Source organism: Phallusia mammillata, chromosome 6, assembly GCF_965637545.1.
Source record: "Phallusia mammillata chromosome 6, kaPhaMamm4.hap1.1, whole genome shotgun sequence".
NCBI classification, from domain to species: Eukaryota; Metazoa; Chordata; class Ascidiacea; order Phlebobranchia; family Ascidiidae; genus Phallusia; species Phallusia mammillata.
The window spans coordinates 10,696,773-10,709,651 of NC_137257.1; the positions used below are offsets into that span (position 1 = coordinate 10,696,773).

Here is a 12,879-nt window from a genome sequence, read left to right on the forward strand (position 1 = left end):
TTTGGATAATTATCTGGCTTTATTGTAATCCCAAAGTAGTTTATTACATCATAAATATAAAGTGTTGCAGAAACTTAAAGTAACTTTATGCCGTAAATAGTTAAATTCAAATTAATTTACATCCCTTCTCAATTTCTCCCCAAGCCAATATTTTTGTAAAACTGAGTGTAGCGACATAAATGAAAGTAAATTCTTAAAACACAGCTTTCTATTTGATAAGTCTGTGGCCCAATCAAAATGCTTCCATGGCCCACTGGTTGAGAACCGCTGGTTTAAACAAACCCTACGTACGTTAACTTGTTTTGGAAATTTTTTATAGCGACTAAAAATATGTTGGGAAATCTATTGAGCCTCTCATAAATAATGAAATTTTTGCAAAATGTGTTTATCCCTTTGCGTTGCGTGATATTAAGTTGATGTTAGCTTAGAACACAACCATGTTTACTGCGCGCAGACCTGCAACCGACATGCACCCCTAAAAAGTCGCTATGAACTCGAAATATGTTCAGATGCTTTTGCTTTCTCAACAATTACACTGCAAAATATGATTACTGGCAATGTCTCACTGTCCTTGAGACATTAACCACATCGAGTAAACATCAGAAAATTGACGCAATGCATGACGGCGGATTTCTACAAACGCAACGACCCATGCACTTGTTATCAGAAAAATACAGCCAATCTATGATGCGAATTAATTCGTCGTTTTCAATTTGTTTTGCGTTTGTCTATCAACGAATTGTAGGTTCTAAATTCCGCATAGATTATATTGTAATACGCAACACATTTTTTAATGTATGGCATCTCTTACCCCAGCCATTTTAATGTCTTTCTTTTTCTACTAAAGGTTTACCTCACAACTATCCTGGAATATACCTTAAATCTTATCAGGCCTTGCAACAAAACGCAACTCAAATAAATGCAAATAACGCTTCTCGGTCTTACTGTAAACAACGTTTAGAGAACCGCTTACGACGTGCAGAAGAGGGTTTGAAAACCAAACTTTGCCCATGACGTTTTTTCGTAGCACAGCTAATTTGGCTGGGTGATGGCTTTCTGCTGTTATATCCTGTCAAGTCTACATGATAAATCATTACATGCAACATAAACAACTGGTGTTCAAAGTGCAAAATGGCAATTGAGTTGAAGTGCATGGGACAAACGCTATAGCTGGTTTATCAATGCATCTTTCAGTTACATCGGGTTAACAAGTAAGACTCGTCCAATATCCCATAACTTTAAAAAATTGGTCCGTTACTTTATGTAACATTCTCTTGGCTTACCTTTGCTGTTACGTCATGTCATGACATAACACGCTACGCCCAAGACAGCCTTTAAATTTGCAACGACCCATATAGCACATATCTGTCAGGGCAAATCTCTTTGAATGAGCGTTTCTCATATCCACTGAAGCAGTTAGTTTTAACTCAACAACTAAATTTTAAATTCATTCAATTAGTATCGATGTAACGGATTTTCCAGTTAAACTGAAACCAGCCATTAGAAAGTAACACAAGCCCAATTTTTTCTGTAATTCTCTTTCTAACTCCGTAACTAATTTGTATGTAACTTTTAACAAAACAGCATGAACGGCGATACACGGTAAAAACAATTTTCATCGTTATTGTGCTATCACGTATTGTTTTGGCAGGCAACATGAACCAACATGGATAAAAATAACCATTTTCACTTTCTGTGTAAAACAACAAGCTCTTGGCAGTCTGCTTTTGTCTATAAGTCTTTACTCGCTATAGGTTCAACAGCACTTTACCCTATACTTCGTCTCTTCCATGTACTTCAGACACTCTAACATCACTAGGTATTCAAAATCACTCCAGTGCGGTTATTAAACAAACTGACAAATGTGTGGCATCTCCAGCTATAATGTGTTTGCATACACGGAGCGGGCTGGGAATTCAAAGTACCTCTCACTTCGTCCCTCGGCATTTAGACAGAACAAAATGCAATTCTCCTTACTTTATGAATGGGCAAATTAACACGAACTTCATGGATGGGCAAACCGTCAGCTGAGAGCTCAAATTCAGTGTAGGTATTGGGTATAATTTGTTTTTGTACAGTTAAATCAAACTATTATTTTACATCAAATTCCTGTTTTAACTTTCTTTAGTCACTTACAAACACTTAAAATCCTACAATGCGCAAGACAGAAACCAACACAATGGTGCCAATGTCATGTGGCCTCAATGCATCCATGCCCTTAACCACTTTCGGTTACGAAAGCCCTATAATAAACATTTCACTGTAGTCACATCCACCACGCTGTGTGATCCGCCCCCTCCCCGCCTTGCAGTTTCCTTGTCGAGTACGTCACACAACAAATACGCGTTTTAAAAAGACGTGCTGTTAGTCAATAACTGTTTCGTATCTGAAAAATCACAATCTCTTAACAGTTCAATATGAACGTTTGTGACCTTTGGAAGTATAAATGAAACCTTTATGTCACACTCCACACAAGCTTATTTCTGTACTAAACTTGTAACACCGAGTGACACTTTTTATGTTGTCGATTAATCGCCTTTTATGGTCCAACTAAAGGACTTTCTAACCAAGCTTTTAACTGCAATGGTACATCTGGAACGAACATACATGTTTTAGTTACGTTAGATTAGTTATTTTACGTTGTCCAAACAGTTTCCACAGTCTCTACGAAAAAGTAAGAAACCATATTGAAACCAGAAAGTCTTGTAAAACTTGTAACTGCAAATATGCCAATCTAAACCTCGTTACCTAGTATCTGACTCGTACATACTAAGCGCAGCAGTCTGTTCGAGCTGACACTCTGCCCAGCACTGCCTGTGTGCATGTTTGCTTCCATGGCGCATAATGAAGCCTGGCGGAAGCTGTTGGCCGCTTTTACTTTGCCTCGTGGCTCGTACTGCTTCGAATGCCCAGATCAGGCTCTTTGCGGCAGGGTACGAACGCAACAAACGTGCTGGATGTTTATTACGATTGATTAAAGGTGTATGTCGTCTTGGCGGCGTGTATTTCGCTCAAATTAGCTGGATAAACACAAACGATCAAACCCAAACTAACCAAGTGTCTTGAAACAGCTTTCATAATTCTGATAGTTACACGTAATGGTAATGACTGTTCTGTTTTTGACATTGTGTTTAAATATACCACACTATCTTTACTCTTTTGCACGAAACTGGATAGTAATCACGGTGGCAACCGAACCTACAGACGTTTACAGGGAGTGGGATTCGAGCCAAAGAGTTGCTTTGCGTCTGCGTGAGGCGGGAAACGCTCACAGGAAACATACGAGTATTTGTTTCCTTTTCCAACTACAATCGCTCGTTTCCTGACCCAATCAAACTTCTTCGCGATCTCGCGTCTTGCAAAAGCACTCCTTCCATTTAGAAGATATGGAAACACTTGGTATTTGTTCCTTTAGTCAACAATTGTTTTGAAAACTTTGAAAATATGCAATTCACTTTACCACTTCAAAGAAACTTATTTCTAAACGCTGCAAAGTGTTACCGATTTCAAAATATATTAAATAGTCGTGCATCACGTGAAATGTTCGCTGTTACGTTTGCTTGCCATATTTTATAACCGTTTTCTTCCTCGGCAGGCAACTTTGAAAAGGAAAATTGACTGTAGAACAGTCGGTAAAATACGAATTTTAAATCTATTGAAAATGACCAATCCTTATTAACTCCTAATAAATTGACTTTACATTTGCCTGTGTTCTAGTTAAGGATTGATACTTTCCTTGCATGGCTTCCCTCAAGCGTTAAGCACATGGTACTGTCTTGCACATCAGATAGCCAAAAGGATAAGTCCATAAACAGCTTGCAAATATTTTGCAGAAACTAACGCGCTTTCTGTGGTTACTGGTGTTGCCCTCGGCGCAATGTTAAGTATAGGACATATTAAATTTACCGTAAACCAATCCTTGAGAGGTGCGATAAAGTGACAAGTATCATTTGCTTTACCATAGCAGCCATAAAGCACCAACGCTTCGTAGTAAATTCTCAACAGCTTTCATGACGCTGCTTGTTTCGTGTGACAGTTTTATAGCACGCAAAATGATCTGTTAGACTGGCCTTCTGAACTTCCTGCTCTTTCAGTTGAAGCTGGTGACAGGGCGCACAAGGGATGCAAGTTAATTGTCATTATTTTTGTTAATGAATTGAGATCAATACTAGGACATTATGACCTGAATATGCCATGGTTGCGATTTATCAAGAAATTATTTTCGTTAACGTATTTACATTTTCACATCCATAAATACTGTATGTGGCATTTAATGATATTGTCCTTATAATACATACAAAGTGGCCTATACACACAGAACAATACAGTTTTATCAAAAAACAAGGGCCTACAGCGAAAAAAGATTTTCCTTTTACACATTTGGTGTTTCTTTTTTGTCATACGAACTTTAAGATAAGGTTTTACCTGATACCAAAACTTGATGCTACCTGACCGAACGCTGTACACAATTGTAATGCCACACGATACCGTTAACGTATGCCACAGCGCGTCGTAAGGTGCAATTAAACAACATGTATGTAATTAGGTGGCGCCATTGATGAACTCGTCCAACTTGAGAAAGAGCTTTATATCTGTTGATAAAGCGCAATGTGAGATTGCACAAACCCTTTTATCGTAAACATATTTTCGAAAATACAGTAGTTATTGTTAGTCATTATAACGTTGTTGAAAGGCATTACCATTTCTGCTTTTTTATGAAACAAGATAAACTGCGTCATACTGGTAAACTCTTACCAGACGAGATGTAGATTTGATAAGCCCACAATCCCACGAGCAACATAAGCACAAACTTGCCACATTTTTTTATACTTCCTTTTAGGCCTTGCCGATGCTAAACTTGCCGTGTAGTTATAGCATTGCGCTATTTTACCGGTTTATCGCTTGCTTCAATGCTTAGATCTTGCGATGCGCTTTTTACTCACTTTTTACTTGCACCCAAAAGTGGCAACGCTGATTTCAGCCAATGCGTAATAATCTTCCTGTTTGTTGTTCCAGTCAAGGTTCCCCATAAAAAAGCGTTTCTTATGTGTGATTTTCCATCATTAAACTGACAAGGCAAATAGCCAACGGGCTAATCGCGCATCGCAAATATATAAATTGAAACAAACTTTTCGACTACGACACTCTAAAAACGACGTGAAAAAGACCAAGAAAATAAACATCAAGTTTTTGTTTCTTTCTGTTATGAAACACCGCATAAAATGAATTCATCACCACGAAATTGGCATTTTTATTGTATCGTAAATAATGTTAAAACAAAACAGTAAACAGTGGGTGAAAGTCAATTGCAACTGGGTTATAAAATCCACTGCAGCAGCACACCATGTAAAGTTGTAATATTGAAACCTTTTGTCCAAAGTACTTGTCGGCAATAAATAACACCATAGAACAAAAACACAAAAACAATGTTGCTTCTTTGGTAATTAAAAATACCTGCTTCAAATAACAATTTGTTTGCAAAGTTGTGGCTTGCTTAGTGGCAAGTATTTTCGTTGAAGTATACCAAGTTAATGTTCACGGAGGTATGGGACGCTTTGTTGGTTACGTTATGTTAAAGTCATTTTGACAATCACAGTAGTAATGGTCTACATCTAATGCTATCAACAAATGTGGTATGCCGTTCGTTTGCATATTTTGTAACGATAAAATGCTAGTACCTCGGCTAAACACATCAAACCGCAACAAAACATACAAAATAGTCTAAAAAAAAGTCAATGCATTGCAAAACATACCAAAAAGTTTTTGTTTGCAAACAGTTTTTTGAAAGGTAAGCTCTAACATTTATTATAGTTTTGTTCTTAAAAACATGCTCTATTTAACAAAACAAGTTATGCTTGTACTGTGACGAACCCTCAGTGTCTAGCTGCTCAATTACGCCACCCACCGACAAAATATCAGTGTTACGAGCAACAGACAGGGCACCATAGTTCAGGGCGGAGTTGTCCAGATTAAGATCTAAGTTCGTGCAGACAGCGTTGGAGACATTTGTTGTGTGTTAAGATGCTTTATTTGCTTCTCCTTGTTGTCCCTGTTCTTCCATCTGCATCAAATAAAGAAAAACTTATTTTAAGTTTTAAGAGACTACCAGGCATTGATTGGCCCGAAAAGGTTCGAGGTTGCAAAGCTTGACAACCGGTCCACGTGGCTTAATACCGACTTATTTGCAGACAATACTACGCCATGGAACAAGTCTATTACCATAAAAAATGATATACCATGCAAAATGCGACGCAAAGACAACGCTATGAGGATCGATTGCAAATATAATCAAACTAACCGACATATAAGAATGAGCGATGCTACGTTTCTCTAACATAAAACCAAAAGTAGCATGTCTTCTGTTGCTTTTAATATGTTGACCTGATGATGACAATAGCACTTGTCGAAACGTAGTTATGACACATTATAACAAAAGAGTTATGACACAGAAATAGAGGCGTATCCAAGCTTTTTAAAGGGAGATGCAACATTTATAGTTTGGAGCATTTCCCAATGACTTTTCATAACGTCGTTTATTCTGCTTTGGAACATTTCTCGTGTCTACTTTATTATTGTTGTCATGCAGCGATAAACGAGACGTTTAATCAATGGGGTCGACTATTGAAATGAAAAGGGGGCCCGGATCCCTCAAATCCCATTCCCCTTGAATATACGCCACTGATATTAATCAGGCTATAATATAAGCGGAAAATAAGTGCAAATCAAGCACAGAATATTACATGGTTGTGCATTCTTAATTATCAAACACACTTGTGGTACAGTACATGACAAAAGCTCTCTTAAACTCCACCCTGGAACTAATAAAATTATGACCGCTCCCGTTGGCGTAAAGTCACGGATATGAATAGGAGCAAACGAAGTTAAACATTTATCTCAAGGCTTGGTGTTTTACGAGCGTTTGGACGTGACTCTGTCTGTTATGTTAAGGTTTAACAAAAGCCGCACATCTACTTATCCACACACTTCGCAATGAGTTATCAACAAAGCAATCACAAACTGTGTCAATGAGTTATGTAAGTAACCGTAAACTATGTGTCGAAAAAAGGGTATCGGGATATTTGCGGAGTGTATCAACCATTTCATGTTCTAGGGCTTGGTGAAAAAATACAGGTGTACATGACAACGCTGGAACAAATAGCGGCTCGCGTTCAGGCATTTCAGAACTGCAGCAGCCGAACCATTCTTTCGATGTAAATGTTATTATTTAGTTATGCTTCAGGTACTTAAAACGGTAATGACTTGGTTTAAAAAAGCTTACAAAAAAACGTCACATCCAAAAAATCGACTTAAACAAAATACAGCAATTCCTTTTGTTTATCTTGATTTTCTTTGTGATTGTCATGAGGGTAGAGCAAGATCTTATCAGTCGCATTACATTTTGCTCGTTTCAATGGGCAGGATAAACTTATATTCTCTTCTTTTAATGTAACTTAATAACTTATAACTCAACGAAATCACCCATTTTTTGCACATCTACTTTGGCCTCAAAAATCACCGAAAAACCCCTAACAGTTAACATTGTGAAGTTTATTGTACAAGTTAAACCACAAACTGTGCTCGACAGTAAAAAAAACAAAGAAAAACTCTGTTTGAGGTCTCCATCATAATGTTATCAAATCATTTCCTTGAATATAACAATCACAGCAAATATTTTTCTGTTTACCTTTTTTTTGTAGGCGAAAAAATGTTCGTTCATTGCGTTTAACTTCTCCTTGAGTTTGTCACGTTCCATAGTTAGTTGCTTGACATTTTCTAGCAACAAGTGTTTTGTTTATTTTTTAGAGCAATTCTACAGGATAAGTTGAAAAACAACCAACCGTTTAGATTTCTTAATTCTTTTTCTTTGTTTCTCACTTCCTCTGCTACTACAGTTTTCATTTTTTTATCCACCTGCAAATTTATATTCAATAAAGTGTTGATTTTCCATATTAAAGTTAGTTCATATTAGTGTTAGCTCCTCACAAGTTTGCGGTGAAAATTATATTCGGCTTTGTATGTTTCACTAAACCTAATGCACACATGTTCCCAGCTGTCGAAGGGCAAGCCAGTGGTCAACATGCAATTTTCCTACTTAGCGCCTTTGCGTTGTTATTTACTCTTTACGGGATTTTTACTGCGTGTTTAAGAACTTTTATTGCGTAGGTACATTTTCATGAGGTGTAAGGAAGTTTTTCTTAAAGATCATTAAACGTATATCGAAAATAAATAATGCCAATTCGAGCAAATAACCCAATTTACAAAACTCCGCTATTGTTTCCAACAGAGATTAAAGGTTCGAGAGCCTTAATTGGTTCAAAATATCAAAAGGCGTATACTTGGATACTTTATACAGTTCATATAGTTAAAAAGTTTGACAATATTAGCAAAAATAGTTTGTAGTGCCCACAATCAGGGCATACACGAAAAAACATTCTACAAACACCATTATAAATTTTATCGTTTCACAAACACCATTTGTAGTTTGTACCAAAGAATGCGACGTAGTAAAAACTGACCTTTATTTGAACTTTCTGTTCCAAACTTTCCGCATTTTCTTCAACTTTTCTATTGCATTCGTCTTTAATTTGGGCAATTCTGATTTCACTCTTTGCTAGTTCGTTTACTCTTTTCCTATCTACGGCATTTGTCAGCCCTGGGAAAACAAAACTTTACTTAAATCTCAGAAGAAAATAAGAACGATAAATTCAATCATATGTATAAGACATTAGGCACAAAAGGTTTTTATTTGCACTTGACTTCCCGCAAAATTAGCTCACATACCTGCAGGTTTATCTGCATGGAAATTGGAAGCTTTTTAGGAAATTTCCTTAGCTAAGCATTAAGTTTAAGTTGAGATGTACACGGCTAAGATTAGAAAATCACATTCTAACATGTCTGTTAGTTACAAAACTATTATGTTCCATGTCTAATTTATTTGATCCCAGACTTACACAGGTCATTTGCATAAATCTTATATTTTACTATAGTTTTCGTTATCCTGTCCGATCTAACACAGGCAACATAGGTTTAAATATTTTGCATTTATTCACTTACAATTTGCGAAAATTCCAAACACGATGAAGATGCAAAGAGCTGAACCGAGTCTGTAAGTAGTTCGTTCGTTAAGGACCATTGTTTAGTAGCCTCCTCTTTCCATAAGTCAACAGCTTTACTTATTTTTGTACTGTTGGCCCACCATTCAGTGTATTGTTGAAAGTAAAATATACCGCCTGTTCAAGACGGAAAAAAAGATAATGCTGTTGCAATCTTTTTTATAAAAACGACTTTAGCACACCTGTTTTACAAAATTGTGTACATAGCATCCAAAGCATGCTCAAATCGTTCATTTTTTCAAAAAAAATACAAGAGTCCGTTTACAAGACCGCACTCTATGGGAAAACTATAATTTTCACAAGCTCGAGTGGTGTATGTCCACTGATGTGCAATCAACCTTGAAAAGATTTGTGCACACCGGTTGACATGAAAATCTTTTCGTGGTGAAATTCCCTACAAGCAGTGCTGGTTTTATATTAGCCTAACAAGCAATGGTTTTACTTGTTTGTAGACGGTGATTTCAAAATAACAAAGCTACCTAATTAACGGTATCTCTTTCACCACTACAGATCATTCCTTTTAAGTGGTCGCCACCTTGCTTCCTTCGCAACACACTTTAAAGTGGTCGCCACCTTGCTTCTAGCTCAGTGGTTCTCAAACGTTTTTATTTTTTGTCAGAACGGTCCCTTTGCAATTTTCTCGAGCACCCGCGGTCCAAGCTAATATATGTGAAACTACAAAGAAACCAGAATATACCTAAGCGAAACAAAGCCCGCAGTTAACAATTAATAGTTAATTCATTCCTTGCGAAAGTATTGCTGTTTGCTACAACAACACTCAGATTAAAGTTAGTTTAGTTTCGTAAGATTACTCGTGGGGAATTTTCAAACCTGTTTATGACGTCACAAATAGGACCAAAACAATAAAAGAATTGTGCGCGAACAATCGTCTCTTTTTGTTGCTTAAAAATAAATTAAAGGACCTCTTTTTGTCATAGAAGACGCATTTATCTGTCTAATTTCTCTGCGAATCCCAGCTTAATAACCGCTGTTCTAGCTTGTCGCAACATTGGCATAGCTGAGGTGCGTTTCAGCCTGTACCTTTACAATTTTGAGACTGGCCGTATCGCATTACTGCCGTATCGGTTAAAAAGCGTAACTGACACCGCTAACTTAGGTATGTTGTACCATTACTATCGAGCAACTCTACACGTATGTTCTCACAAGTTTAGTCTAGTTAACAGTATACAACTAGATAAATCCCTGATACAATCCACAAGAAACTTTACTATCTGTCAACGGTTGTAGCACATTGATCACAAGAGATTTGGTTGCAGACATGCTGTTTAAAAACATACAGAAAAACATGAAACGAAAGAATTCCTTTAATGACCCAGAGTTGTCAACGGGTCTGAAATTGAGCCCGAACCCGGCCTAAGCCCGAAAGTACTAGCCCGAAACCAGAACCCGGCCCGAAAAGCCCTGCCCGACTTACAACTCTGTAATGACTTATGAACGGAAACGCAAAATGATCCCGTCTTATGAAAAAAATATCTATCACCAACCTATGTAAAACATAGCAGCGATTTTGGGTGAAAGTTTAAAATCCTTAACCCAAAGGAAATAGACTTTAGTACTGTGGAGTCCAATTGGAAAGTTTTTAAAAAGTACGTGCGTGGTACGACCCTGCGACCTACTGCAGGCTTTTGCCCCATGGGAGTGGTTTACAGCGAGCCATTAGCCTACGAGTTTTCCACGCAGTGTTCCAATGTGGTTTGAACACAATAATCAACGAACTTTTGAACTGTTGCTATGTTTGTAAACTTGTTGTATTCTATTCTTGTGAAAAATTCCCGAAAGTTATTAGGTTATTAACGTCAAAAATCTGCATGTATTGCTATCAAACACTCACTTGCAGACAGGTCACTTGCATTCGAACAACCTTGGTTAAGAACATTCAATTACCAAAAACGTGACTCGAAGACGTGTGATACAACGCTACAAATGTTACATTATTACCAGTCTTTCTATCCAGAGATACAGTTATGCAGTAGCCTATTTCTGGGACATAATCTATGGTCTATGTCAGTGGTTCTTAACCTTTTTTCCTTGCTGCACCCCTTTCAAATCACCAACCAATTTTCGCACCCCCTTGCAAATCACTAACCAATTTTCGCTCCCCCTTCTGTAATTGCTTAAATAGAATACACCTAACCAACCTTAATGATTCAGCATCCCCGCACCCCCTAGGAACAGTTCTCGCACCCCTTGGGGGTGCGTGCACCCCAGGTTAAGAACCCCTGGTCTATGTCAACAAGATTACAAAAGAGAGCGCGAAAAATAGTTCATGGTGATATCAGCTACACAATGTATTAAATCACTGTGCCCGTTTCTTTAAATAGCCTTTAAAAAATCAGGTGGTGAAGCAACGCTCTTTTTCAAATTCGTCCTGAAGCAACAAAATAAAAATAACCTTCAACGCCAAACGGTTTAGGACCGTTATCCAACAAAAGACTATTAACTAGTGTCAATATAGCATTACAATAGGCCGTCACAATACACAACCATTAGTGGAAATCGGAATTTCCTGCGATGGGAAACGGTATTGCAAACAGCATGGGCGGGAGCCAAATATAAATAATTTCAGAGCATATCGCCAATTGCTGTTTGACCATCAACTGCTTTTGTGTATTAAGGCGCATTTGTTTTACATGCTTGAAATCTATGACATAATTATTTAACAAACGCGTACGTTCGCTAATGCATTATTTATCACCCAGCTGTAAACTTTGGTGTATATGAGCGCCTGTCCTATTGTACCACTTTTAAAAAGTGAACTACACTAAAACATTTGCCATGTTGATTAGTAACTTCGTCGAATAGTTTTTACTTGTACTTAATAAATTGCATAACGCCAGGCCCATTGAAGGCGTCTATTGTACATTTAAAATAAGTAATACGTATTACAAAGGTTGTAACTTTAAATCAATTATGACTAGTGACCAACCTCTGAAACGCACTTTCTAACTAGTGTCTACAATTTTCATCGTTTTTCTGATCTAGGTCATTAGCTGGAAGTCAAATTAAGACAATACGGTTTGACTTTTTGTCAGCATAACACCCAAAATACTTAGCGCCTGAACACGAGTTTTTTTATGTTTGCTGTATTTCACACCAACAGCAGTGAGAGTCAGACATAAAAATAACAGATAAACGTTGGAACGCCATACAATTTGCATACCTAACAATTAATATTGCGTTACATAATTGTCAACAATAGAAGTGTTCTGGTTAGTTTATGGCTCCGAAATATCGTAATGTTTATTCCAAAATAAGTTTTCTTCTAATGTCAATCTGATCATTTCGTTCCACAGCAACTGGTTCATGCAGCTAGGCTGTGAACATGCAGCTAGGCTGTGACTGAACATTATCTACCAACCCCGGGGCTACAGTACCAGTCTAGTCTCATTTATACGAATCGGTTTGTGTTTACCCTCCTGACTTGTGTGTGTGTGCGTGATCGGGCACGTTTGAGCGCACGAGTGTGTTTGCTTTTTGTTTCACGTGCGACACGCAAGACTGCCTGCAGCCACTTGCCAGGGTAGACAAGTCAATATCGCGAAACGGTGTGTACAAAGCAGTCTAAAAGGCAGACCAAAGGAACAAACTCATTCAAGAGGACTTAGTTGTTAGGCAAGTTTGATTTTGTTTTGCGATTGTTTAGTCTTGTTTTGTTGCTGTAGGTTATTTGCTATTTCGTACATTGATGTTAGCTTTGGGTGGTTTAGCACATAAACTGAATATATTTGTAATGATATGTTAACTT

General features: G+C 37.5%; 1 protein-coding gene across 1 annotated transcript; it reads right to left on the bottom strand.

Moving 5' to 3' along the window:
* Positions 1–5,223: 5,223 nt before the first annotated feature.
* LOC145233871 (uncharacterized) lies at positions 5,224–9,255 on the bottom strand. Its single transcript, XM_080098639.1, has 5 exons — positions 9,055–9,255; positions 8,517–8,653; positions 7,839–7,911; positions 7,685–7,773; positions 5,224–6,061 (listed from the first exon to the last, which is right to left on the bottom strand). Exons 1-5 carry the CDS (start codon positions 9,131–9,133, stop codon positions 6,017–6,019), a joined length of 423 nt encoding a protein of 140 aa, XP_079954765.1. The 5' UTR covers positions 9,134–9,255; the 3' UTR covers positions 5,224–6,016.
* Between the last annotated feature and the right edge of the window lie 3,624 nt (positions 9,256–12,879).